Source organism: Hemibagrus wyckioides, linkage group LG21 (assembly GCF_019097595.1).
Source record: "Hemibagrus wyckioides isolate EC202008001 linkage group LG21, SWU_Hwy_1.0, whole genome shotgun sequence".
In the NCBI taxonomy this organism is placed as follows: domain Eukaryota; kingdom Metazoa; phylum Chordata; class Actinopteri; order Siluriformes; family Bagridae; genus Hemibagrus; species Hemibagrus wyckioides.
The window spans coordinates 19,967,479-19,995,283 of record NC_080730.1 but is presented as its reverse complement, the minus strand read 5'-3'; the positions used below and the strand labels follow the sequence as shown (position 1 = coordinate 19,995,283).

The window sequence follows — 27,805 nt, the reverse complement described above, 5'->3', positions numbered from 1 at the left end:
AAGTAAAGAAACACATGTAGCGTTGATGTAACGCTGTAACTAAAAGTGAAAAGTCCTGCACTTGTGCTGTTTATTGCTTCTTGTTTTCTCGAAAGCGGAAACGTTTCTCCTCTACTTCACTCCTTCCCCGCACACTTCCGCACTGAATATATAGTGTGTCGAAATTGGTAGTGTTTTTATTTATTTATTTATCGCTTGTTTGGCTGTTTGTTTGTTTTTTATCTGCATCATCTGCAGGAGGACAGAGAGAGAGAGAGAGAGAGGAGAGAGGATCTTGTCTCTGTGGGTTTAACGAAGAGGCTGAAACCCAACCCTCTGCCTAGCAGCTCAACTTCAGCTCAAAATTCATTCACTTTCCACTCACACTCACACACACACACACACACACTCAGTCGCTGTTTCTCACACACACACACACGCAGTCGCTGTTTCTCACACACACACACACACACACACGCAGTCGCTGTTTCTCACACACACACACACACACACACACACTCAGTCGCTGTTTCTCTCTCACACACACACACGACGGTCATGGCGTCTGAAACGATGGAGATGAACGGAGATGCCGACAGATACAAAGAAGACGGAGAGGTTAGTCATTGTTTCAGGTTACTAAATAGCCATCTTATTCCGAATAACGTTTCTTTTCCACTGTGAGAAACAGTCCTAGAACGCAAAATAGTGTTTAAAAAAAACGCGGTATGTTAGGGGCCAAAGCATGTGTACTTCCGGTCAGTGTTTTGAACAAACGCGGCACAATCAGCGATTATCCAGCGAGTTTCACCGTGAAGTCCAAAATTATTTCATTGTTCGGTTTCACATGTGTATTGTGTGACACGTCTATTGTGAACAGACTGTGTGTGTGTGTGTGTTGCTATAGTTACAGTAACCAGATAGCGCGATTATTGTGGAACAATAATGAACTGTTAATATGAGTAATAAACCACAAGCTTGACGAAGGAGTTCTAATTACAGCAACGATGATGATGATGATGATGATGATGATGACAACAAAGCTGTTTTATATCCTGTAGTGAAATTCCTTTTCTTCACATGATGTATATTACCATGAACTAAACTAAGAAAAAATAGACATGAGAAATCCTCAGAGCTCTTAACTTTCTTTTCCCAGCTTAAGACTGACCTTTGTATGGAAACTGGGGAGCAGCTAGAGAGGAGTTTGTCATCAGAATTTATTTATCCAACACTTTTATATCCTAATATCCAAATATTACATTTGCGGCAGAATTTGGTTGACTCGGTTGTAATTTATGTAATTTATAATGGACAATAAATAATAATAATAGCTAAGCTATATATTTTAATAACGATATTAAATTAGCAATAGTATTTTTAATTAACAGTAATACTTGCTGTTTACTACTACTAATAATAATTATAGTGTTAGAGTACAGTTATTTCTACTGAAATGTAATATGAGTTTACTGGTAGTTGAGTGCTGTAGTGTCACTGAAATCTGGTTAATGAGAGAAAGTACCAGTGGTAAGAAAGTGCTTCAGTGGTCCACAGTTTAGTTTTTAGGAAGAGGAATTGCTTTCTCTGCTCTGCTCTTTGTCCTGTTGATAAACAAGTCTTTGGCTGATGCAGCGGAAGATTTTCTCAGAGGTCACGACTTCCTCTTCACACTGACGCCACCAAACCCCCTACCGATGGAAGTCATAAGGTTGCCTTTTATAATGCTAGTATAGAATTGCACCAGTTTAGCTTTGAGTTAATGGAACTTTGCCAACTGTGGTAATAAGTCCACCCTTTGCTGAGCTTTCTTGTTACGGGTTTGACCTCCCATTTGAGATCCTGTAGTTTCCAGAAAAAATCAATTAATGTGTATCTCTGTGTTTTGAAGCACATTGAGCTCGAAGTTGATCCAGCTACACCATCAGGCTAGATGTTTAACCTCCTGGTGATATTTTGACTCATCATCATCAGTGACCAGTAGTAACGTCATCTGCTAATTTGATCAACTTCACAGATCACTGAAAACACAGTCATTTGTGTGGATTGTGTAAACTACAAAGAGAATCCTGGCACTTGTGTTTTGGAGAGTCTAGACCCTTCATACAAAGTGAAGCACAAGACAAACTGCCTTCTAATCTTTCAAGTCTCTCAAAGATGGGGTGTAAGGTAAAAGCCATTGGTCAGCAGTGTCCGGTTTTCAGATACTTTAAATATGGCTTTAACAGATTTTTCAGTTTTGACCACTACTACCTACTATCTGAACACTGTGGTAACACCCAAACCTACCCAGAAAAAAAGTTGGGTTAAAATTTGGTCTCAGACTGCCCACTTAGTAAGTTCATTCTTAGTTTATTGTACCAGTGTGTACAATCAGTACATCTGTACACATCAGCCCTCAGTGCTGTAAAAGGATTGAGCTTAAAAGTTGATCTAAAAGAAGCTGTAAAGAAAGATTGGGAATTAAAGCTAGGCCTGGAATGTCCATCTGCTCATGTCTCCTTTCTCCTGTTGACTCTTATTCAGGACATCTGAGAATGATTGACAGACACTGTGTTAATGTTAACCACAAATACTCCAAGCCACAGCAAGGTAGGAAAATTCCCGTCAGCTGACTCGGAATGACTGTGAATGTTAAAATAATAGAAATCCCTCGACTTTCCCCCCTCGCCATCAGCGTGAGTTTCACTTTCAGTAGCAACTGAGGTAACTGTGGAAAGACATTTGGTTCACGTGCTCAGTCCTGTGCTTCTGCTCACTGCTGTTCTAGTCTGGGGTCACATGAAAGTTCATTCATTCTGAAACTTATTAATCTTGCAAAGGGTCTGAACAGGTTCTTTTTTTACCAACATCCATAAAAGAGGCAGTGACAGTCATTCAGTATCAGTTCATTATTAGGTACAATACATGATCCACCAATAGTTATACTGGTCCAGTAAACTTCTGGTCTGAAGTGTTCCAGGTTTTTTTTTTTTTGTAAACAGAATTTTATATATATATATATATATATATATATATATATATATATATATATATATATATATATATATATATATATATATATATATATATATAATCTCATGAATGATTTTGGAAGATGACAGTGTAGGTAAGAAGTACATCCTTTGCTGAGCTTTCTTGTTGATGGTTGATGTATACACCTCATATTTGAGATCCCATAGTTCCCAGGGCATCAAGGATCAAGGAAGGTGCATCTCTGTGCTTTTGAGAGCATTGAGCTTGTGGTTGTTCCAGCTACATCATCAGGCTAGATGTTGAACCTCCTGGTGATATTTTGACACTTGGAGGTAAGCGCTTTCCACCCTGTACTGCATGCATGAGCTCACAGCTGATTGGCTAGTTTCGCTGTGATTGACGGAGCAGGACTGTATGACCCTTGGCAAGGAATAAGTGAGGTATTATAAGGATTGAAAATTGTGCTGGATGTTAGGAGGGACTTTTTTTTTGTTGAGCCGCTGGGGAGCCATGTTGTTACTTTATACTTCATGCGAGCCGTGACTAGCCTTCTTCCAGGACATGTGGGGAGATAAAAAAAAATAGCATAGGTAATCTGTTGGTCAAACAGTCACACAGATATCCGGATTAACTTTTCAGATTAAACTCATGTATTTCCCAAGCCCTAAAATCATCACAAGGCTGGAAGTGAATATCTCTCTTCAGTTCCTCACTCTTTTGAAACACACATTGACCCACTGCTATGGCCGATATCACAATAACTATTTATAAACAGCATACGGTGCCGCCCTTTTATGGATAATGCTCCTTGAAAATGCCCAGTGATGTTTTATTATCCTCACCAACTTCTTTACACACCTGTATGATACCATTATGTCAGGTAACACGGGTGCAGTGAAAAAAAATGAAGTGTGATGCATTGTGTACAAAAGTCTCTGTAGTTCCAGTTTTCACAGAAACATGACTGCACGTGAATTTCCTGATTTGTTTTGCTCAGAAGAAAGGGAACAAGCGCGTGGTAGAACTGCAAGCCATAAATAGACTGAATGTAGAATGTTCTAGAGATCTGAGTGACACATGACATTGAGACGAAGAGGGTGAGGGGAGAGAGAGTGAGAGAGATGGACAGATCCAGTGTAGGACAGAAGACTGATATGAGGAAAGGGAAGATAACACACACTGCACCATCCAGATATAAGTGAGTCTGTCAGAGTAAGGATGTGTGTGTGAGTGAGTGAGAGAGTAAGATGTTGTCTTGAGTCTCTATCTTTTCCTGCCTTCCCACACAAGGGTTCGTTTGTGAGCAGAGACTCAGCTCCACCCGACTGTCCTGGCACACTCCGGGAATAAAGTTTCAGTCTGCTGAAGCTGCATAAACACAGATGAGGCCATTCCAGTACATTCTAGCCATCATGTTAACAAACTCAACACAGATGTCCAGCTGTTCTTAGATGAAGGTGTTTTTAACCTGATGATGTCAAACTGAGAACATGAAGACTCTCAGAGCTGTCTCATGGTGTCTTGTATTCTGCTGATGATTCCCACGTTGACGGTATTGTATTGTGGTTTCCCTTTTTATAGTCTTGCATTGCACTGAGGGCAAAGCTGGAACTATGTCCTGTTTTCCCAGAAAACTCAGTGGGTCACCTGATTACGGTGATATGAATGTGTGTTTGAGTATTTGCACTTCACTGGGTTAATTCAGCTCACATATGCTTACAGGTCTTTTGTCCAGAGTTTCTTCACCAGTTTGATGAAGCCACAAACATATCCCTAGGGCAATCCCATAATTCAGTTCACCAGATTCCAGTTCCATGAAAGCTAAAAATAAACATAAAACCTTAACAGAGTTCTTTATGTAATGTAATGTAGTAATTATAAAACAGAGAATAAAACACACTTAAATAAAGGTTTTTTTTTATTTTATGTCAGCACAAACTTACACTCACACGGCAGACTAACACTGATAATTAAAAAGTTAACCTGATACAGGTGACACCAGACAAGTTTTCATTTGTGTCTCCCAGGCTTGGTTTATCAGGTTAGAAGAGTAAACGGTGAAAAAGTGAATAGTTTAGTTCTATAAAAGCAGAGTCTTTTCAACCCCAGACCTTCTGATGCCATTTATCTGAGCATAACCCACTTTCTGTGACCACATTGACTAGCCACACTTCCTAACAGCCATTTCAGACAGGAAAACAACCTACAAAAAGTGCTGCAATAATAAGACGCAGCCATTTCCAGATCAAAAAAGTTGACAGAAACCCATAGTTAAGTTATTCACAAGCTTTGTGTTTGCTTTTCCTGTGGAAGTGGGCGAGCATGTTTATTTTAAACGTAATGTACCTGATACTCTTTCAGTATGGTAGCAAGTGTATCAAGGTCATTTAATATTTTATTCCCCGCCCCCCAAAAAAAAGCATTTGATCAATTCATGTGGAGACTTTGACTGTATGAAGGGTGCAACATTTCTACAGGGAGAAACAGAGAAGTTAAATACTTTAACATTAAAAGGGCTCAGGAAGAAAGAGGAAGCTGTTGATTGGACAGTGTGGGGAGTGATGTGCACAGATATGCTGGACAGAAGTGGCCTTTATATCTCACATGTACATGGCAGTGAAATTCCTTTTTTTTAACATATGCCAGGTTTGTTAAGGCTTTAGGGTCAGAGTGCAGGGTCCACCCTAAGCAGAGAGCCTTGTTTAAGGGCCGGACAGTGTCATATTTGGCGCTGCTGGAGCTTGGACTCCTGGCCTTAACAGTGGAGCCACCGATGCTCCATAATCGCTATCACGTCCACCATGAGTGTTAAATATGAGGAAGGAAACGCACTCCAGTTCTCCGTGACCCTTTATCCTTCTGCTTTCACGCACTTGCTTATAAGATGTCCTGCAGTAAACCTTGAACTTAGTTTCATTTCCTTTGTGGGAAAAACACACAGCATCCTGTGGCTGGAATTTCACACTGATCTCAGAACTGTAAAAAGCTTTCAAAGTATCAGAATGTATTAGGGTGCACTAGATACTCAGTAGAGTCCTGAGAATTCAACACAGACACGAGGCAGGAGGTTTTATTCCTTTTATACCACAGCAATTCACCATCTATTACAATTTTAATTGAATAACCAGTGAATGACTAGTTACATGATGTGGAATCGCTCCCGTTCTCACATACGTGACCGCAGCTATGAACATTTCCTCACCAGCTTCTTTAAAGATCATAAAACAAAACAAAAAAAAGCATGCAGCTTGTCATGTTACTCTGAAACCGCAGAGAGGTGTAAAGCCTTCTGATCTGAAGATGTCGGAAATCCTAAAGTTCCAGCTTCACTTACAGACATGATGCACAAACACCTCCTCACAGAAAACCTCACCATATCAATAGTTACACCATTGTTTATTCATTTATCTGAAGACCCAATCAGGAGGTTGCATAAATCATAGACTGTGAATTTTATTTGAACAAAAGGAGAAAAAAACATTTTTGACAGTTTTAAACTATTAAAGCTGATAAACTGTTTAAGAAAATGTTGAAACTTTGTGTGATGAATATGATCGTGTTTCCTTATCATAGGCATCATGTTTTCAGTCCTCCAGATGTTAAATGTCTTGTAAGAGTAGGTCTTGTACTTTAAATCACCAGTCTGCTTCTTTTACATCATTTCCTCTGTGATGCTCTATTTATCCCAGTGTAATTACTGCTCATCACCCAGGCTCAGGATGCTGTAATAACAGTATTTCTGTGTGTGTGTGTGTGTGTGTGTGTGTGTTCAGACTTCGAGACAGGGATACCGGAGGAGGAGGATGTCGCCCCCACTCAACATGAACCACTATGCTAATAAGAAGAGTGCGGCGGAGAGCATGCTGGACGTAGCGCTGCTGATGGCTAACGCGTCTCAGCTGAAGGCCGTGCTTGAGCAGGGCCCCGGGTTCAGCTTCTACATCCCACTGATCATACTCATCAGCATCTCACTCATCCTGCAGATCATCGTCGGGGTTTTGCTTATATTCATCGGTGAGATACACACACAGAAACACACACACAAGCATATGCATATATCCATATATATATATATATATATATATATATATATATATAAATATAAATAAAACACACACAGTCAGATACACACACAGATAGACCGTTTTTCATACTTTTTGTTCCCGTGTTTCTGAAACTAAACTAAATCAGTTTAATACAAACCCTGAGAAACACATGAGTTTATCATCATTCTGGTTTGTTAATGTTTGTTATTGTTTGTTAATTCTCTGGCGTGTCTTCTCTCGTTGTTGTTTAGTGAAGTGGAATCTGAACGACGAAAGTAAACACTACCAGCTTAACATTCTGGAAAACATCTCCACGTCCCTCGTCTTCATCATCGTCGTCGTGAATATCTTCATCACAGCGTTCGGCGTGCAGAGACCCAACACCGGAGCATGATCCACACAGAGAAAACACACACACACAAACCAGGTACACACACTAACACACACACACACACACACACACCTGGAGGCACACTGTAAACGTGAAGTGAGTACACAGATGATGTGAGAGAGTGAGGATATGAAAATGCTGCATATTAACAAGCATCTACTGTTGTGAAAGCCACATGTCAGTGATTCAACACACCAGATGTGTTTTACAAAAACGCTAAAATAACACTGGTCAGGAACAGGATTGGTGATTTACAGCTGCATCCTGTAGCACCAACTGGTCATTTGGGGTTTTTTTTTTTACGAATAATCCATACACTGTTGCAATATTTTCATGAAAAAATACATTTATATTGTTTCTTATTAAACAAATTGAATAATAATAATGAGTAATAATAATAAACAATAATAAAAGGTAGCATTTCAAAAGATAAAATTGAAAAAAATAAAGAAAGACTAATGCCACAAGCAGCGATCATCGGGGTCCAAGCATTACTCCACATGTAGGCTTCGTGCTGTAACTCCAGCCTGCTGATGTGTAAACACCCGACTGGTCAGACTGGACAACTCTGTCCAGTTTAACCCCCAGAGTTGAGCCTGGGAAAAGCCTGCTGAAATCCGATTGGCTTTTTGTGGACATGTGGTTTAGAAAGCAGTGTATCAAACATCAGCAGGATCCGGGAGAATATCTGAACCTGTGCTGAACAGGATTTACATGTATTCGTTGTTTAGGTCGTAACGCTTGTGCGTCATTTGCATGCTAGTTAAATAAGCTCAGATGTCAGGGGGCGGAGCTAAAGTCACCAAAAAGACTTTAGGCTAGGAATCAGATCTAAACAGAATTGAAGTGTAGAGCTGAAGCTTGTGGAGATACGGACCTCAGTGTAAACACAGCACCAGCATCACGCTACTTTGGTGTTCTGAAAACAACCAAGCAGAAAGAAACATGGTTAAAAAAAACTCAGTGTGGTGTTTCGAGATCGTCTGAGACTGATTCCAGCATGAAAATCCCTCCCAGGTCTGAGGCTGTAAGAGAACTTGAGGGTGACTCGTGTTCTGGGAACCATGGGGGACGTTTTCACCATCACCAGACCTGCTGACGTTTCTCCTGACTGTACGAGTGAGTGGACAAGCGCCGACTGCCAGAGACCAACAACACAACCAGGATTCTGTACAAACCGTCTGCTGAAAATTCCCTGGTCAGATTTCACCTTTCACGTGACTGTGATCACGAGTGCGTTTGGGATTTATTGTTAACAACACACGATGCTGTCTGGGTTCGAAACAATTCACAATCATCACCAAAACAGCAGGGAGAAAAACTTTCACTGCTTTGATGAAATGCATGAACTGTATTATAGTGTTAAAGTGTTAATATGGTAGGCATGTGCCGATGACTGGTTACACCATGTATAGTGATATTCACAGTGATGCTAAAAACACTGGCCTTTATCAAAGTCCTAGAAACGGAGAACACACTGCAGCATTTATTTATCAGTGACACAATGAAATGAATCAGCATTAATGAATCATCTGCATTCGACTCGCCCCAGTTTAACGGAGAAAATTCAGTAGCAGTTAATGGACAGAGACAAACCTAACACGAACCTTATTTCACATATTTCTGTTCAGAATTGGGGTTTTTTTCTGCCTTTAACATTATCTGACACCTCAACTTTGACGACATGGAGATGATTTTATTAATGACGATGAATTTTGCTCTTGCCGAGAGCCAGTTAAACACACACCCACACTGCATGTGCTCAGTCTGCTGCGTGTCTCACACAGTGAGTAAATGACTCAATTTAATCAAGATGTTGGACAGTTCCATGTCGTAGCAAAACAGACTTTAACCTTAAAATATTCAGTCTGTAATCAGAGATCGAATGAAATCTTCACGTTATTTTCTCCGGTTTCACTTTTAAAAACGCTGCAACTTCATTTGTCTTACAAAAGGTTTTCCCAGACCATCACACATACCTTTATTTATTATTCTGCTTCATTCCTGTCCGATTCTTCTCTTTCTGTCCTTAATTTCAGCTCAGACACGCAGACACACTTGTGTTTATCTCACTAGTACATCATTGTTTAATGCATTAAAGCTGTTTACTCAAACCAAAGTAATATATATATATAATATACAGTTCTGGAAAAAAATAAGAGCCCACTGCAAAATAATCAGTTTCTTATGTTTTTTTCTTCCAGGTATTGGTTTCATGTATTGGTGAGATGAACAGTTTTGTTTCATTTGTTGTGAACTGCTGACAATATTTCTCCTAAATACAAAATATAACTATTGTTATTTAGAGCGTATATTTAAAGGAAATGACAACACATCAAAATAACCCAAGATCATACAGTATTTGCAGAGCTTTAATAACTCAAATAAAACAAAATGCAAATCATTTGTAAACAAATTGTGTTAATGCTTTGGCTAAATAACATTAAGAAATCAGTATTTGGTGGAATAACCCGATCTGCATGTGTTTTGGCTCCATGATCTCCACCAGTCTTTCACATTGCTGTTGGGGAACTTTATACCACTCTTTTTGCAAAAAAGCAAACAGCTCAGCTTTACTTGATGGTTTGTGACCATCCATCTTCCTCTTGATGACATTCCAGAGGTTTTCAATAGGATTCAAATCTGGAGATTGGGCAGTGGTCTCTTATTTTTTTCCAGAGCTGTATATAAAGTGTGTGTGTGTGTGTGTGTGTGTGTGTGTGTGTGTGTGTGTGTGTAAGAGCCAGTTTGTAGGTGGTTTCTTCATAACGTTGTCTTTTAAGATTAACACTGAACTGAGTCTAAAACCTTCTGAGTATTAAAGGAATAATTCCAGCAAAAATCCAGTTTATAACATTATAATAAATCTGACCCACAGTTTCGAAGGGCTTCTGATTATTCTGGAATAATTATTTTGCACCGAAGCCCACAACCAACCTCCAGTTCATCATGGTGTGTGTTTCAGCATGAAGGAAATTGAACGCCTTTATTAATTTTTTTTTTTCTTATTGTTCATTTAAGCACATATAATGACATCACTTCCTGTTTAAAGACCTTGGGCGAGTCTGGATCAGCTCTCTAGTTCAGTAGTCAGGGCACTGATCAGGGAGTCAGCCATTAAAGTTCACTAGACCGTTCACTCCCTAAACAATCCCACAATGCCCGCTGTGTTCTCTCACTGGAAATGACATCATATTTTCTAAAACGTCTCAGCTTGGAAAAAACCAGCGGACAAACTCTGGGACCAGCTTCCTGTGCAAATCTAAGCAGCTATTTCTCATGAGAGTGATTACTTATGCTATTTTTAATCTTTATAGGTTTTATATAGAGTTTGTTGTCGAGTCTAATGACCTTTTAAGTATTTTATAATTTGAAACAATCCACTAGCGAGACTCTGACCTTGAAGCAGAGTGTCAGAAACACATCTTGAGTACAGTAAGAGATTTATGTGACCTATAAAGCTGAAATATTTGATGTGTTTGGGTTTGGACTAAGGACTGGGACTGGGACTGGGACTGAGGGAATGAGAATGTTGCTGTATATTGAGTCATCAGGGTCACAGGGTCCTGAGCTAGGGCGCTAGAGAGCTGGTTGGGACGTAGCCTCTGTCTTGCTTGTACTGTGTTGTGTATCATTAAATATAAATAAACAGTATTAATACTGATATATTGAAGATTGACGCCATCTAGTGGTCAGGAGACGTGTTCAATATCCTGCTGCCTTCATTTCAGCTCCTCTATGCAACTGTTTAGCTGAAGAATGTTGGGTTTTTTTCTGTAAATAACTTTCGTGTGTGTCTCATTATGAAGAAACCAAATCAGTAAACTTATTTACTTTAATGATTGTTATAGCACTGTGTAGTTCTTCTTTTTTTTACTAAAATAAAAAATGAAAATTGATTTAAAAAATAAATAAAAATGATAACAGACATTTGGATGATTTATTGTTTTCTTTCTTTTTTTTGTAAAACTGGTAGAAATAAAAAGACAAGATAAGGCACAGTGTTACGTGTGACGGCCGTATACAGCTGTAGCGGTTAACTGAAATGCATAAGAGACTGAACAAACTTTCATAAAAATATAAAGCATTACGTCAAAGCTGAAACCTTACAAATGCCTCGTTTATATTAAAACGCTGAGGAAGAAGAAAAAGTTAGAGGAAGAACCTTAATGCTTTCATCAAGTCTAAGGCTCTCATTTTTCCAGTCCAGCCTGCAGTACTGAAAGCCAGAGCTGTTCTGTAGGATTGTCACAGGTTAGTGTTCTAGCTGGAACAGATTTGTTTTATAAAGTCTACTATTCTTAATAAGCACTTTAGTGTGGGTTTTAAGTTAAAAATGCCCACATGGCGCCACCGTGTGGTTTCCCCCTGCTGCTGCCGCTTGCGTGTGGACGTGTAGCTGTGCGGCCTGATGTTTTCTCAGATGGAGGACGCGTTCACTGGGACAAGCTCCGAGTCAGTAATGTGGCTCCAGCTCTGTCTCTGTCTCAGATTTTATTGTATCATTATATATTATATGATCCTCATACTCACACTGCTGACAGAAAAGCATGCAGGGTTTTTTAGCCAGTGATGCTGCGGCAAAGTGACATTCGAATTAGGAAAGGACAGGTTTCGAGGGATTCCTCGGACCATGCGCAGGGTCACCGACTCGTCTCAGTTCGGTTCTTGTAGTGTAGAGGAAGATAAAACAGCCAGCTAGTGTCCACATCAGCGATGACCACTTAAAACGTCTACAATAAAACTTTATCGATATTTTTTTAAGCTGTCTCTCTGTCACATGTCCACAGCAGCACCTCATTTTGGAGCATCATGAGCTTTTTAGTGCCTTTTTTTACCTGAACAAATTAAAAATTAGGCACAGATTAGTGGACATGGACGTCCCTGTGAAGACACACTGGTGTAACAATTCAAAATGTTCTGTCTGGTTCTGCAGTGTTTCCTCAGCTCTAACACACATAGTCATTTACAGACCCTGTCAGTGTAAAAACACACACACACACACACACACACACGCCTCAGTGACGGCAGTCTGAGCTCCACACACTCGGAGAGAAATAAAAACTTTGTAGTGGAAAATGTTACAGCCTTAAGCAAAAGGACAGGAGTTTTAAACAGCTGTGGGCGTGTTCCCTCATCTCATTAACGGTATGTAACTGATCCTTTAAAAAGAAAAAAAAAAAGGTAAGGCACTTTAAACCTGCTGTGCGTTTACAGGCAAGCGGAGCGTCATGTTATAGTGTAAAACTCTGTAACAGCTGGGAGAGCGCCAGGTTATCGGCCCCGCCCGTCATCTGTGTACCAGATCAGAACCTCCCGGATCTTCCTCCCAAACCTGAGAGCGGCGAAGCCCAGAGCGCTGCTCGAACCCGACACTGCCTTCACATCTACACACACACACACAGGAGAAAATTGGATTAGTGGTAAATAAGATGATGCTCCAAAAGCTGTAAATAGTCTTAGAAAAGGAAAGAGAAGCACTGACATTTAAACACCAGTGAATGGGTTTGTTTGGCGACGTGATTGCTGTCTAATCAGAGATTAAAGACTGACTGACTGAATCTGAGTCTTTCATCCCTGCATGGAGCTGAGCATCGTGTTGTGTTGACGGGACAGACGCAGACTGATTTAACTGAACGAGATTAATGCGCTTACCTCCGTAATAATACAGTAACGCTGCTCCTACAGCCGCACTGAAACAGCTGAGAAAGAACAGAGGACCTGCAGTGAGAGAGAGAGAGAGAGAGAGAGAGAGATCAGTATAGTACACAGGATGGACAGAATCACGTGTATCTCTTGTCTTCAGAAGGGATTGCAGCTCACCCTGTTGGTTTAATGTGTATCTCTCAGTGGGTCTGAAGGCGGGTCTCAGCACCGGATCAGCAGATTCTACACAATCACACGAATCACTGGTAAATGATTCATAATTCATGCAGAATATAGTGTCTGTCTGTTAGACTGGTACTGGTACTTGTGTCATGAGTATTTGTGGAACACTTCCCCAGCGCTCACACCATCGGGTGACAAAGCGACAGTCGATTCACGTGTACAGAAACGTGACAAGACAAATAAAGCTTGGAAGGATGTAGCAGAGATCGTTGTCCGATTCACTCATCATTTCATGTGCGTTTAATCGGCTTTAGCCTCAGAAGCTGTAACACCGTGTTACCTTTCCACAATTAAAACAAGGACAAGAAGGGCTGGCCAGGCCACGCCCACAAGCCTGTACCAGATGAGTGTTACTGATCTAAATCAGTTCTGCTGGTGAGTTCCTGAGATCAGTGAATGTTTTTATAGTGTAGCAGTTAGAAAGCATTCTCCTGACCTCATGCTGGTTATTGAGGAGTGTAGTGACCTATAGCCAGGGGCTAAGAAACTATTTGTGTGTGTGCGTATGTGTGTCTGACCCCGGCGGCGGCGGAGGCGTGTAGGGAGGCTATAATACACCTCCTCCACATGCAGGTGAAGCGCACGGTAAAACTCTCGGCACGCTTCCTCTCCTTTCTCCTGCAGGTGTGTGAGCAGCTCGGCCAGTCGCAAACATGTGGGTACGTCCAGATCTCGAAACTGTCCAACACACAAACACACACACCGTAAACTCAGGGCCACGCCTGGACACGCCCTCGGCAGGCATTCTCTTCCCCCTTGGGCTCTGGAGGCAGCACACACGTCTACCTGTTATTTCTGGACGTTTTCTGCCCCGCAGTCTCACCTTGGTGGCCTCCTTGTCCGTGAGGATCTGGGGGTGGATTCTATTCAGCTGCAGAATGATTTTATCCACCAGCTCGGTGTCCAGGCGCCGGTCCGACTTCAGGAACCAGCTGTCTGCCTTTAACTGCTCTAGAAAGCTGTCTGACATTCAGAGAGGAAAAAACTCATATAAGGAAGTGGATTTTTTTAAATTGTAGCACTGACCAGAAGCTCTGTGATTAAAGAGCTGCACCCAGTGACCATGCCACTGTGAGGTCACATTCAAACCTCGCAATGACTTCAGTAATCCCAGGAAGTGCTCCCTGAGTGCTGTGAGATTCCCGGTGCTGATTATTGAGCACACAAGCAGAAGAGTGTGTTTACGTCCACTCCACTAATCTGATCAAGTCTAACACACTCTGTAATCTGATTTGTTTTGGTAAATCTGCTCGTGTTACTGAATTGGTTTGTGTGTATTTTTAACATCGAAGCAACTGCGAGTATTTCAACTGCATCATCTATATGTTTACAAACTGTAAAAACAGAAAAGAAATAAAAAATAGTAAGCTTCGTAATTTATGTAAGAATATGCAACAAGTTACAGTTCCGTGGTTGGCCACAAGAGGGCGCATGATGAATGAAAACAGATGAATAAGAGGATTTATTTCTTAGTTTATTAGTGGAAATATATCACTGTTAAAGCGATGATGTCAGTTATATTCAGTAGTTAATGTGAGTAAATCTCTCTCATGTCCTGAAATCTGATTCTTTAAAGAATAAAAAACTTTTGACAGCTGACAGATCAGGTTTGTCTACATGGATTATAATAGTGCATTTCTGCACAAAACCCAAGTCAAAGTTTAGTGACTTTTCTGTTATTGATTAAAAGAAAAACGAGCAACTTTTAATATTTCTTTTTAGCAAAAGTGTAGGGACTTGTGTAAAAGTCTCCTAGGAAAAATATGAGCTAATGTAGTAATTTACTGTAAATTCCCCGCATACATTAGCGCTCATTCAGCTCAAAGGGGAGATTTTAATCACAAAAAATAAAACGGAATAATTTGAAACACTCTAATAGTCACTTATATCTCTTAGATCATAAGATAAAGTGTAATAATTTGAGCTAAAAGTGCTCATTTTAACACTAACCTCCCATCTTGGTTCCCTTGTCCTGCCCTTTGTTTTGGCACTCCCATGACATTCTAAACAGGGGCGGAGTCAGGGACGTCACTTAGGAAAAAGCAGGCGTTAAGCTTCATAAAACAAAAGTAGTAGCGTAGTCACTTTGTTTTTTGTTGTTTTTGTTATTGTTTTGTTTTTATCCACTGACCACTAGAGCATCATTCACCTCTCTCACAAAGTTCCGTTTCAGTATTAATTCGTCCACGACGTGAACTTTTACTTTGCCTTATCGTGCATGCGTACGGACGCTGCTTCCGGTTTAGCTAGTTAGCCGTTAGCTAGAGAATAAAAAAAATCAATATAATTTAAATATAAAGTTTGCACAGAGTGTTTGCAAGTAACTCCAGAGGATTATAAATAAACAATGTATGTTGCGTATTATATATATTGAGGTCTGTAAATAATGACCTCATATACCGGAAATCGTACCAAAGCGCCTTCAGAAACGGAAATGGCGCGAAAGAGACCTTACATAGCGGAAGTTGACGAGTGAAATGTGAATGTTATCGTTACCTAGTAAGTTTTTTAAAAACTTTTAAGAGACGCTTAGAAACTAAAACGGTTCATAAAATGGTGATATATTTTGTCAGAAGTGAGGCTCTTGTGTGTTTTAACAAACAGCCTCTAAAATTCCCCTTGATTTGTGCAATAAAATTCACTTTATAGTCAAATAATAAAAGTCTCAGGGCAGAAGTGAGCTTCTTTATATATATATATATATATATATATATATAAACTTTAAAAATAAATAAACTTTCAATATAAAGCTAATAAATATAAAATGTGTTATGCGACAGAATAGTCCTTAAAATTGTCACATCCTTAAAAGATGTTGGAGATATATAATAAACAGTAAAGTTCAGCGACTGCATTATAAAGTCTTTCTGGAAATTTTTAGACTTGTGTTATCTGAAAACAACAGCTGAGACACAGTCCTGTGTGTGGTATTAAACAGGCTTTAATAGCATGTTAGAAATGACTTGAATATAAAACTGAAATAACAGAGGACACTGCTGCTCTGAAGTTGCTGATAAAACAAACAAACAAACAAACAATTGTTTATTAAAGGCACATGTGAAAACACTGTAATGTCTCCTGTATCTGAAGTAAACACAATGTTTTTTCAATACGGCTCTCGACAGGGCCTCATCGACTTCCCTTCATGACTTGGAAGAGCTCAACATCTCACTAACATCAGCCGGAGAGTGTGTGTAGGAGAGCATCTTTCAGCTTGCTTTCTTTTCTTGTTGATGTAGACAATGGCATTACTCATTCATTTATTTTCAGTAACCACTTCAGGTGCTTCCACTGGAAACGTGTTTTCACAGCTGAGCTGGTTGTGTGTGTGAAAGGTGAAGTGTAGGTTTGATTTTCTTAGTCACAGGGATTTGATCAGTGGCAAATGAGCTGAGGGGAAGTCGACGTGGGTGCCTCCGAAACCGCATTAAAACAAGAAACTGCCACAGTGTGGAGCGGAGACGTGAGTCACTAGCATTTGGTTTCTCGTGTCTTAAAGCCGACGCTTTTGTGAGCTATGTACTGTTTTCTACGACGCTGATACACTAGACACTACTCATCTTTTCCTTTAAACCGTAAGACATCCACACCATTCCTCAGTTCATTTTCCCTGGATAGCTTCTGAACTGAGCAAAATAGTCCTATTTAAAAAGAAAAAAAGTCTTATATTATCATTTCTGTTAAATAAATCCAATTAAAGAAGTGACAAAGAGGTAGCTGACAAAAGGAGGTGAAAATCTATCTATTTTTGTAGGAAAGTCACCAAATTTCCAATCCTTCTGTCAACATCACCAGCGTCAACATGTCCGCCGTTTGATATATAAAAAAAATGAACGTCTTTATCACTCCCACTGCAGGACATTCTGCATATTCAGTTTATTACAAAAGAATAAATTAGGACGAAAAAGCAAAACGACCAGAAACCGACGCTCCTTAATTACACACAGACTTCTGCTGACCTGAAACCCGTCACGTATGTGCGTGTTTTCATTTGACTTTCAACTGTAAAATAAGGCGTCACAGGAAATGAGATATACAGATTTACACAGAACGTGTCAAAGGTGTGGAATTAAACAGAAACGTAATAAAAAAGCAGAGACGCAAAACAAAAGAGTGGATAATCAGAATACTGTGAAGCCTGCAGTCGAGTGTCATAGTGTGTGTGTGTGTGTGTGTGTGTAAGGCAGGACGTCTGCGGTCAGGGATTAAGCCACTTTGGGGGAAATTCTCCTTGGCAACTATAATTACTGTGAAACACATTAAAAATACATTATCATTAAAATCATATAAACATCAACACATCACATTAACACTCTGTTATATTATATTATATTATATTATATTATATTATATTATATTATATTATATTATATTATATTATATTATATTATATTATATTATATTATACTAAAAGAATAACCATTCACAAGGAAAACACACACATGAAGGACATTTGGTGGACATGCACATGGGTTAGCATTGGCACAAGTTAGCTGGAGTTTTAATTCATAAAATTCATACGAGTGCAGCAGTCCCTCCAAAGCCACGTCTCTAAAGGCCACGCCCACGTACCGCCTGCACCGGAGTGATGTCACAGACAGAGACGCCTCCTATCACTCAAGAAGAAACGTATACTTTCAGAGCTGAAAGTAGCTGCTGCTACTGAAAGTAGCTGGTCAGAGCTGCTGCTGGGCACTGATGTCCAGTCCAACATCAAAGTTCAGTGTAAGGAATGTAAAACTGCTCTAAAATTAATGAATAAATTGATTAATGAATTAATGAATAAAGCCTCTAGCCTCTGAAGCTGCTCATGAGTTTATCAGGTGGATCTCTATGTCAGCTGAGGCACACAGCCCCACCCACAGGAGATGTAGTGTCTGATATACTGTGGAATCTGTCTGATATTCGGTATATTCTATCTGATATTCGGTATATTCTATCTGATATACTGTGGAATCTGTCTGATATTCGGTATATTCTATCTGATATTCGGTATATTCTATCTGATATTCGGTATATTCTATCTGATATATTATATATTCTGTCTGATGTACTGTATATTCTGTGCATTTTTCTGGCTACAGGCTTTAGGATGTTGATGGTTGCAGTGTGATGGCTGAATCTCCACTCCTACATGCTGCCATGTGCTGCTTTAAATCAGTAAATCCTTATCCTTTTCTGTGAAACTGCGCGATAATCAGCCACAAGACGTACCAGGATGCTAGCAATCTAGTTTGCGTGACTAAACAGTACCTACTACCAACAACTAGGTGAATTCATACAATATACCATTCTAAATTATAGATACATAATAATACTGCAAGTGCTATAACTCCTACTAACATTAATACTCTTATATAAAATGTACTAATACAATAACAAATATTTAAAATGATAACACTAAATAAATTAATTTTCAATAAAGTGAACCTCACTGGCTGCACTGAAAGACGATTATAGAAGAAACACCACTGGTCTGAGATCAGCATAAAAACTGAACTGTTGTTACAGATGCTGATACAGAGATTCTGAACTGCTGTTAATGAAACAACACAAGACTCCACGGTAACTTGGCCGTCTCGAGACGTGAAGCTCCTCACGGCACGAGGCTCAGCGAGACGCAGCAGGGTTAGTGTGAGACTGAGAGTGGAGCCTAAAGACAGGTGAGGTGATGAAGCAGTGATGATGAAGATGAAGATTAGTTGGTGTCAGGGATGAGAGCAGGGGTAGCAGTGAAGAGGTTCAGGCGCAGAACACCACAGGACTACCCACAATGCCGTGGGGCAGAGGAGGGCCTCTATAGGGCGGAGTGGGACTTACGTGCAGGTTCTTGCTCTTAGAGAAGGGCCCTTTGGAGCGGGCCGAGGCGGCGGCCGCACTTCCTCTGCGCTCCTGCTCGTTGTGGAACTCAAGGTCCTCCAGGCGCTGCGTGAGTGCCAGCTTCTGCTGGATGGCCATGCGCAACAACGAGTTCAGTGTCTTCTTCTCATCCTCAGCCGCCGCCAGCTGCCTCTGCATGTCATCCAGCTGAGTCACATACTCATCACATCTACAGAGAGAGAGAGAGGGGGGGGAGGAAGAGACAGAAAGAGGGAGAGAGAGGGAGGAAGAGAAAGAGAGAAAGGTTGTTTATAAACAATTAAAAACAAACTGGAGCTCCATCACTTTCTTTCACAGCACCTCATTTCAGACAGGAGGCGTGGCCTAAATCTTAAAAGTCGTTACAAGTCAGTCAGATGAAATATATTTCATAGTCAATTGGAATGTAATTAAATCTATTTTTAATAATTGTTCAACCTTAGTTACAATCCTGAACTGGTGGCTATAAACTTCCACGGCTTATCTCCACATCGCTCCAGTGTAAGAATAAAAGAAGTGAATTTCAGACACTGAACATGTCTCTGTATGTTTCTGCACATCGTTCCTTTCAGTGTGTTGGTCTAATCTAATCTGTGGTTTGGTTTGTGTGTGTGTGTGTGTGTTTGTGTGTGTTTTGGCATGTACCTGGTGGCGAACATGGCTCTGAGGGAGGAGAAGGTCGCTGCGTCCTCTTTCAGAGCCTTTAGCTCGTTCCTGAGCTTCAGCATGGTCTCTGTCACGATGGTCTTCTCATTCTCGTACTTACTCTTCAGATTAGCGAGAGCGACCTCGGCCGTCTGAGAAACATAGGAAACGTTACATCAGCTGTAATATGTAAATAATGTACAACCTGTTCATATATATACATATATACTGTAGTGACTATACTGACCGTTGTAGTATATAACACCATATAACTCACAGTACGTTTGTTAATGACACAATATTAATAACACAGTATTTATCAAGCATTATTTACCGAATTGCTAAATTTTCTGCAGGCCCCAGACTCGACTCGTTGTGATTCTCACCTGTTTGTTGGCTTTGAGCACGGCCCTGAGCGTGGCGATCTGTTCCCGTTTGGTGCTCAGCAGTGACCTGAGTTTGAGGATCTCCTCCATGCAGGCTGCCTGTTCTTTATCAGGCACGGTGGCAAGCTCCAGCGGTGCCAGCCTCTGCCTCGCCAGCTGTGTACCTCGCTCCACGGCCTGCTGCAGGTGCCGCATCTGCTCCCGAATCATCTCGGCCAGGACACACACGTCCATCGGCTCTTTCCTCGAGTCTCTCACAGAAGCCGAGGCAGGTCTAGCGGCGTTTTCGGTTGAGCTCGCGTTATCTGTTTTTCGCGTTACCTCTTTGTCGTCTTTCTTATTCTTGTCCTCTTTGCCGTCTTTTCCCTCTCTGTAGAAGTCGAGCGTGACACGGCTGGGCGTCTCGTTGTTGCACACACAGACGTGGTGATAGAGGTTAGCAAGCTCCTCGCTGAACGAAGCCAGCTCATCCTGAGCCACTCCAAGCGTCCTCCGGGTCTCGCCTGCAGCTGTGTTCACCTCGTCCAGCTCCCTCTGCAGCCGTGCCAGCTGTGCCCGCTCCGTCCGTCCCTCGCTCTCCAGCGAGCACACCTGAGACGAGAGATCACGCACCTGGCTCTCCAGCCGTGCACGGACCTCCTCATGCGCCACCCTTACCTGATTTAAAACAAAAGCGTGATGTTTGTCATAATTCGGACAATAACAAAGACATACGTTATCATCTATGTAAACTCTGTCTCACCTCCTCAAGCTCCGCCTTTAGCAACTTAAGCTCCTCCCTCAGCTCTCCAGCCTCAGCCACTGATGCCTCATATTTGCAGCGCAGGATCTCAGGGCCGTGAATGTCCAGCTCGTAATAGTCCACCTCTCCGTCCTCGCCGCTTACCTTCTCCTTCTCTTTGTCCTTTGCAACCTGGATGCGTCGCGTGGCTCCAAAATCTTCACTCAGGCGTGCTAGCGCTCCTCGCGTCTGTGCTAATTGCTTCTGAGACTCCTGGAGGGAGGAGACGAGCGCCACTTTCTCTCGCTCCACCTGAGACAAAGAAAAACACACAGCTTCAGCGGCAGAACAGAGGATCGAGTGTTGAGTGTTCAGCATGTGAGGGAACCCACCTGGTGCAGCTGCTGTTTGAGCTTCTGGATCTCGCAGATGTTTAGTTCGCTCAGCAGGTCGTCCACCAGACTCTTCTTCGGCATGGATGAAATGTTATCGTCGTCGTTGTCGTCAGCTATCTTCGCGAGCCCGTTCTCAAAAGCGCGCATGGCCTCGTCATTGTTGGGCTCGTTTGAGTCGCTAAGTCTGAGTCCATCCAGTGAGCCGCTGAGGAGAGAGTCTCCCAGAGTCATGTGATGCGTGAGCTCTTTGCGCAGTGCCGCTTTCTGCTCACGTTCGCTCTTCACCGTCTCCAGAGCCTCGCTCAGCTGACGCTCGCCGATCTCACGCAGACGCACGGCTTCCTCCAGCTGGCTGTTCAGGTACTGTGCCTCCTCCTCTAGCCTCCTGATCTCATGCTTTAGACCCTCGAACTCCACCTGCACTCACACCAGGAAGTAGAAAAACATGTAAAAACCACGTATATATCAACTCATACACTCAAGTGAGAAACTTCACTCGGCTTGGCCTTGTCTCACCTGGCCCTGCTTCAGCGTGGACACTTGTTTCTGCAGGCTGATGTTCTCCTCCTCCAGCTCGCTGTAGTCCTGCAGCAGCCGAGACTCTCTGACTTTATACTCTCGGATGTCATCACGCAGACGAGTTCGCTGCAGCTCCAGCAGCTCGGCACTCTGACAGAGAGAGAAGAGAAATAAAAAGGGTTGAGATCAATAAAGGGTAATAATAGTGTTACAGGAAACCTGCATGACCTACCATATTAGACTGAAGGTCAGGACGAGTGATCATGCTTTTTATTTCTCACCCACCTCCCTCAGCTCCAGCGTGATGCTGCTGAGGCGCTCGTTCTCGCTCTGCGTGCTAGCGAGGGTAGTTTTTGCCTGCCTCAGCTCGGCCTGCAGCTCCTGCACCCTCTGCTCGTAATATGCTTCCTTAGATGCCGACTCCAGGATGAGGGACTCCTCACGACTCTCACCATCCTCCGCAACCTTCCTCTGGGCGGAGTGGGCCTGACCGTATGCCTGACGCAGGATCAGAGAGAGAGAGAGAGAGAGAGAGAGAGAGAGAGGGAGGGAGGTCAATTTTTACATTTATTTTGAACCCAAGTCATGTGTTTAGCGTATAGACACCTGACCAGGAAGTGCTGTCTGACATTTTCATCCTGATGGACCACATAGAGGCTGGACATCCTCCAGTGTTTTCAAGTGAAATGCAAAGAAATTCTCAGTTTCATCTTGTTTCTCTGTCAAGATGTGATGTGTGAATGTTGCTGCGGTTGTGTAGGACATTGTGTCGAAGCCACAGGTTTCAGTCCAGTGCATTAGATATAAGGAGAATGTTGAATTTGTCTCACATCACACACATCACAGCTGCTGAGAATGGCTCAGTCTCATCAAAGACCAATCACTGATCACCAACAAAGGCCAGAACAGAGAAAGAAATAACAACCGTCTGAAACAACTGTACGCAAACGTGGCCCCGAGTTCCCCAAACTATGTCATCACTTGGAGAACATTCTGAAAGGAAAATTGTGGTTTTAATCCAGAAATGCACGTCTGTATTTCTGCGGTCTGGATCTTCTTAAGCACAGCCTGAAAGGCCTCTCAGCGTGAACTTGAAGCTCACTCCACTCAGCTTAAAATCTTCTTGTTTAACCTCAAACATCTGGACTCTTTCTTTAAATAGATTTAGGCTTGAAATATTTTCACATCTGCAGAGCTGTGAACAAACTACATGTACTCTAGACTCTTCTTATGGATGGAGATCATATTCCAGACCATCTCGACAGCAGGTCTTCATGGTGGAGCTCTCACCCTGGACCACACTCTCCCTGGTGAAGTGTACAATGAGTTTCTGAAGCCAAAGTGGTCTGAGGTTACAAGAGGGGGCAGAACTGTTAGATTTAAACACACACTGTCTTCTGAAGCCGTTTGGAAATAACGAGAAATGATGTTAGTTCACACATCAGGAAATCAAGCGAGTATGGACAGTTTGGAGATGGACACATGGGTGGACGTCATATTTTTCTGGGCTCTGTGTCTGGATCATTTAAAAATCTTCTTGAATAAGATTGTGTTTTTCAGTTTTGTTTAAACAGCAGCCCACTCTGGATGATGAGCGTTAAAGCAGAGCAGAAGGTCAGTGGTTCAGTTTCCTGACAGAAGGTTAGACTCTGCAGCTGCTTCACGCTCAGACTGAATTCCGCCTTTTTGGAGAAAAGCACATGCCAGAAGAATAACTGTAACGTGTTCAGCTCACACACTGTAATCAGACTGTAAGCTCTGGTGCATGTGTGAGAGGCCCAGCATGCTGCAAATCAGCGAGAGCGGCTCCAGCGCCAGAGCTTTTTATAGCCTCATTTCACCACAGATCCTCTTACAGCCTTCACAGATTCCACCTTTTATTTAGACACGGCTCTGATCAGAGACACAGTCACAACAATACTCACAAAATACTGAGAGAGAGAGAGAGAGAGAGAGAGAGAGAGACAGAGAGAGACAGAGAGAGACAGAGAGAGACAGAGAGAGAGAGACAGAGACAGAGGGAGAGAGAGAGAAACCGAGGGATAGAGAGAGAGACAGACAGAGAGAGACAGAGGGATAGAAAGAGAGACAGAGGGATAGAAAGAGAGAGAGACAGAGACAGAGAGAGAGACAGAGGGAAAGAGAAACAGAGAGAGACAGACAGAGACAAAAATAAAGATAGAGAGAGACAGGAGACAGACAGATGAAGGAGTGGTTGTATAATGAGTAGGAAAGAAAAAGAGACATTAATGGTGGTGCAAGTAAATGAAAATAAAAAGCACACAGTGGCTGCTGAAGGAGTAACAGTTCACAACTCTGCAGTAGTTGTGTAAGATATTTTGTGTGTGAGTGTAGTTGTGTGATGTGTGTGTGTGTGAGTGTTATTTGTGTATGTAGTGTGTGAATATAATGGTCTGTGTGAGCATTGTGTGTGAGTGTGAGTGACTACAGTGGTGTGTGTGTGGTGTGTGAGTTTTTCCGTGTGTGTGTGTGTGTGTGTGAGATTTTTAAAGTCAGACAGTTCTGAGGCTCACACTACACTCCCAATCCACTAGATGGGAATATGAACATCCTGCTTTTCCTCATAAACACACAGGAAGGAAGTCACATGACCTTTTTCTCAAAGCCTGTTGTGACGGGGAAAAGCTCCAGAGAAATCCTCTGATTCCTCGGAGTTTGTGTCCAGCAGATCTAGACATCCTGCAGTTCCTTCTGACCCCAGCTCGTGCTGTTCATCATAAACCCGTACGTGACCTCTACGCTCTGTTACTTACAGTGTAATACACACAAATACTCCAAATCTGTGTGTGTGTGTCAGTGTTTTGTGACGCATAAGCAGACGTGTGACAAAAGGGAAGTGAAATCAGGCTGATGGTGATTTCATTTCCACGTCTCTTCGTTTGAGCAGTGTGAGATCAGCTCTGATGTTTCTCCACTATTTCACTCCCATCAGGAAGTTCAGACATTAAATCATTTTCTCCTACAATTTAACTGGGACACACTGGGCTTTATATTTACTGACCCCTCACTCTGCACTCTTCTACTCATTTCATGGGACAGCAGCGTGGTGTTGGTCAGTCTGAGGCTTTTTGGAATACTTAGGGGTTGAAGGCTTACAGAAAGGGTTCTCCTGTACTTCACAGAGAAATGCTCTCCTGCAGGGTTTTTACACAGAACCGTGTTTTTAACTTCTCCTGGAATCCACTGCTTCCTCATGTACAAACAAAACACTGACAAAACACTAACTCTTGTCATTTGGGTAACAATAAATAAATTAATTAATTAATTAATATCAGAATTGCTTGATATTTTAAATGCCAATATTTCAAATGTGTATTGTCGAACTTCAGCTCTGTATAACATTAAACACAGGAATATAAATCAGTTTTCCCTAAAACAGGCTGCAGTTAAAAGCGGTGGATTTTTCTTTTACATTTTTATTTTTATCATCGGATTAAATATAATCGGATTGTTCTGTATTGTTTAGACTTGTATCTGATTGTATTGATTTGAAATGAATTCAAATTTCTTTCTTTAAATTTACCTTAGGGATGAATAAAGTATCTATCTATCTATCTATCTATCTATCTATCTGAATTGTATCAGATCTAATTGGATTGACTAATTGTGTTATTGTGTGTGATTGTGTGTTATTGTGTGTGATAGTGTGTTATTGTGTGTGATAGTGTGTTATTGTGTGTGATAGTGTGTGATAGTGTGTGATTGTGTGTGATAGTGTGTGATTGTGTGTGATTGTGTGATTGTGTGTGATTGTGTGTTATTGTGTGTGATTGTGTGTTATTGTGTGTGATAGTGTTATAGTGTGTGTTGGTGTGTGTTAATGTGTGATAGTGTGTTATAGTGTGTGTTATAGTGTGTGATTGTGTGTGATAGTGTTATAGTGTGTGTTAGTGATTGTCTAGCACTCCAGAGCTCTGACCGCTTGAACCCAGTGGTGCTGTAGTCTTCTCTCACCTCTTTGAGTTGATCCAGTTCGTGTCTCTGTGCTTCATATTCAGTCTCCAGCTCATCATAGCGCTGTTGGAGCTGCTGTTTCTCCTCCAGCACCGCCAGCCCGTACTCCGCAGCGCGGATCTTATCCCGGCTGGTCTCGCTCAGTTCCCGTGACAGGCGCTCGAGCTCGGACCGGAGACCCTCCACCCCGTCCTCCGGGATCGGCTCTGAACCGGGAAAACCCTCCTGCTCCATCCCGACCTGCTTCCACCCGAACCGAGCCGACTACAAGCCTAGCGGACCCAGCCCGTTCACAACGCCTTTAATCTCTCATGACCAAACTCACAAACACACACATCTCCACACACATCCCTAACAAAGTACACACCACAGACTCCAGCTTACACATCCGGTTTGCTTCAATAGATCCATTATAGTGAGCAGTAATGGTGGTATTTTATTGTGATTGTTATTTATTTTCCTTCCTTCTGTCTGCTCGGTGTCACGGGAGAGGGGAAGGGGGAGACCCCGAAGCTGAGCTCATCCCGCTGGAGGAAAAAAGACGTGATTCCTTAAAGATGTGTCTCTGAACCGCTGGGACATGTAGTCTTCTCTGATGGACAGTGTGTCGAGGTGACTCTCGTGCGCACTACATTTCCCAGCATGCTGTGCGGTTCGCCTTGCGAAGGCGTTTCCTTGCTGGTTCCTAAACTCGACGTCATCCATTTTTATCATTCAAGGAGGTCTGAGACTCCAAAACTATGAAAGCCACATCAGTGTTTCTGACACGCGCGCGCGCGTACACACACGCACACACGCACACACACACACACACACACACACAAACACAAACCTTTTATATTATTTATCTAGTATTCATTCTAGAAATTACATAGTGACTTTATTTATTATTTATAAAAGGTCTTATTTTTTGTTAATCAGTTTAAAAAAATAAATCAGATTGAGAAATTGATTACAGGTGACGGGGATGAATTGGACACGGGACGATTCTCCTTCACATATCGCTTGGACCCTTGGTGATAAATTAGATGAAAGACCTGGACAGAAAGGTATGCAATGCTAGATAACTGTGTTTAAATCCTGTGCAGTTAATAATGCTAACTATTTAGCAGCAGTAACCTCACTGGTCAACTAGTAAGAGTGAGCATCGTTAAGAGGTTAAGACTCTGGGTTGTTGGTCAGAAGGTTGGGGTTCAGGCCCCAGCACTACCAAGCTGCCACTTTTGGGCCCTTGAACAAGGCCCCTAACCCTCTCTGCTCAAGGGGACTGTATCATTACTGCCTCTGTGCTCTGACCCCAACCTCTGGAGCTGGGATAAGAAAAGAATTCAGCTGCTTTGTAATGCAATAAAGGCTTCTTTCTTTTTTCACAGTAAAACAGGACAGTGGCCAGACTCTGGACTCTTTCACATGTTTATAATGTTACATCTCAACTATCCACAAGCGGTTGGATGAACAAAACCAACACTAACACCTTCACACTGTAGATTCTGGATGCGGGGTTAGAGGAACATGAGGTGAATTCATGGAGTGAATAAACATTTCCACTGTTGTTGTACTTCACCTGTTTAACCACTAGAGCTCTAGTTTAGATTAATTGTGAACACTGCACCTTTAAATTCCCCTTCTGGGATCAATAAAGCTGATTCCCACAGCTTGCCACGCTGGATTTCATTTTCATTCACATGACTTCTGTAGACAATGTGACATCATTTCCTGGAGTCTGTGATGACACACATTTATGTTTTTTTCCCCATGTGGTCTGTAATTGTGTGAAAAAAAATGAAACCTTCTCCCGGTGTTTCTATTCAGTTGCTGAACATTGAAGTATGTTGCATGTTTTCTTTTGAGATCGTCTGATATCTATCTATCAAAACAATAACCGAGTCACGTTCTGAGAATCCGCCACCTCATGTGTAATGATTAAAGTGAAACATTGGCAAGATGAAAGTGAAATCAGTGTCTGGGGATTTCCAACCTTTACCTTTAAAGTTTGTTTTGTCACGCAGCCAGTTTTAATCACA

General features: G+C 41.8%; 3 protein-coding genes across 6 annotated transcripts; 1 reads left to right on the top strand and 2 right to left on the bottom strand.

Moving 5' to 3' along the window:
• The first annotated feature begins 289 nt into the window (after window positions 1-289).
• Window positions 290-19,107, top strand: ninj1 (ninjurin 1). 2 transcript variants are annotated; one of them, XM_058374281.1, is made up of 5 exons: window positions 432-450; window positions 499-597; window positions 6,729-6,969; window positions 7,253-7,428; window positions 8,410-11,321. In XM_058374281.1, the coding sequence occupies exons 2-4, from the start codon at window positions 538-540 to the stop codon at window positions 7,393-7,395; spliced, it is 444 nt and encodes a 147-aa protein (XP_058230264.1). In that variant the 5' UTR covers window positions 432-450; window positions 499-537; the 3' UTR covers window positions 7,396-7,428; window positions 8,410-11,321. The 2 variants fall into 2 exon arrangements, with proteins under 2 accessions (XP_058230265.1, XP_058230264.1); XM_058374282.1 differs by lacking the exon at window positions 8,410-11,321 and adding an exon at window positions 18,366-19,107 and having other exon boundaries at window positions 290-597.
• On the bottom strand, window positions 11,319-15,464 carry card19 (caspase recruitment domain family, member 19). Of its 3 annotated transcripts, XM_058374278.1 has the most exons (6): window positions 15,232-15,464; window positions 14,105-14,244; window positions 13,800-13,959; window positions 13,216-13,281; window positions 13,048-13,113; window positions 11,319-12,779 (listed from the first exon to the last, which is right to left on the bottom strand). In XM_058374278.1, the coding sequence occupies exons 1-6, from the start codon at window positions 15,281-15,283 to the stop codon at window positions 12,667-12,669; spliced, it is 597 nt and encodes a 198-aa protein (XP_058230261.1). In that variant the 5' UTR covers window positions 15,284-15,464; the 3' UTR covers window positions 11,319-12,666. The 3 variants fall into 3 exon arrangements, with proteins under 3 accessions (XP_058230261.1, XP_058230262.1, XP_058230260.1); XM_058374279.1 differs by lacking the exon at window positions 15,232-15,464 and having other exon boundaries at window positions 14,105-14,251; XM_058374277.1 differs by lacking the exon at window positions 15,232-15,464 and having other exon boundaries at window positions 13,048-13,281; window positions 14,105-14,251.
• On the bottom strand, window positions 16,205-26,302 carry bicd2 (bicaudal D homolog 2 (Drosophila)). Its single transcript, XM_058374276.1, has 9 exons — window positions 25,782-26,302; window positions 22,092-22,304; window positions 21,804-21,956; window positions 21,285-21,704; window positions 20,914-21,204; window positions 20,172-20,828; window positions 19,786-19,937; window positions 19,102-19,330; window positions 16,205-17,528 (listed from the first exon to the last, which is right to left on the bottom strand). Exons 1-9 carry the CDS (start codon window positions 26,013-26,015, stop codon window positions 17,526-17,528), a joined length of 2,352 nt encoding a protein of 783 aa, XP_058230259.1. The 5' UTR covers window positions 26,016-26,302; the 3' UTR covers window positions 16,205-17,525.
• Between the last annotated feature and the right edge of the window lie 1,503 nt (window positions 26,303-27,805).

Coding starts and splice junctions, on each gene's coding strand:
- ninj1 (XM_058374282.1), top strand. CDS start 538: ATGGCGTCTGAAACGATGGAGATGAACGGAGATGCCGACAGATACAAA. Junction 598..6,728: donor GATACAAAGAAGACGGAGAG/GTTAGTCATTGT, acceptor GTGTGTGTTCAG/ACTTCGAGACAGGGATACCG. Junction 6,970..7,252: donor GGTTTTGCTTATATTCATCG/GTGAGATACACA, acceptor GTTGTTGTTTAG/TGAAGTGGAATCTGAACGAC.
- card19 (XM_058374277.1), bottom strand. CDS start 14,251: ATGTCAGACAGCTTTCTAGAGCAGTTAAAGGCAGACAGCTGGTTCCTG. Junction 13,960..14,104: donor CGGACAAGGAGGCCACCAAG/GTGAGACTGCGG, acceptor TGTGTTGGACAG/TTTCGAGATCTGGACGTACC. Junction 12,780..13,047: donor GTTACTGTATTATTACGGAG/GTAAGCGCATTA, acceptor GTGTGTGTGTAG/ATGTGAAGGCAGTGTCGGGT.
- bicd2 (XM_058374276.1), bottom strand. CDS start 26,015: ATGGAGCAGGAGGGTTTTCCCGGTTCAGAGCCGATCCCGGAGGACGGG. Junction 21,705..21,803: donor CCACGCTGAAGCAGGGCCAG/GTGAGACAAGGC, acceptor GTGTGAGTGCAG/GTGGAGTTCGAGGGTCTAAA. Junction 19,938..20,171: donor TGCTCAAAGCCAACAAACAG/GTGAGAATCACA, acceptor TATGTTTCTCAG/ACGGCCGAGGTCGCTCTCGC.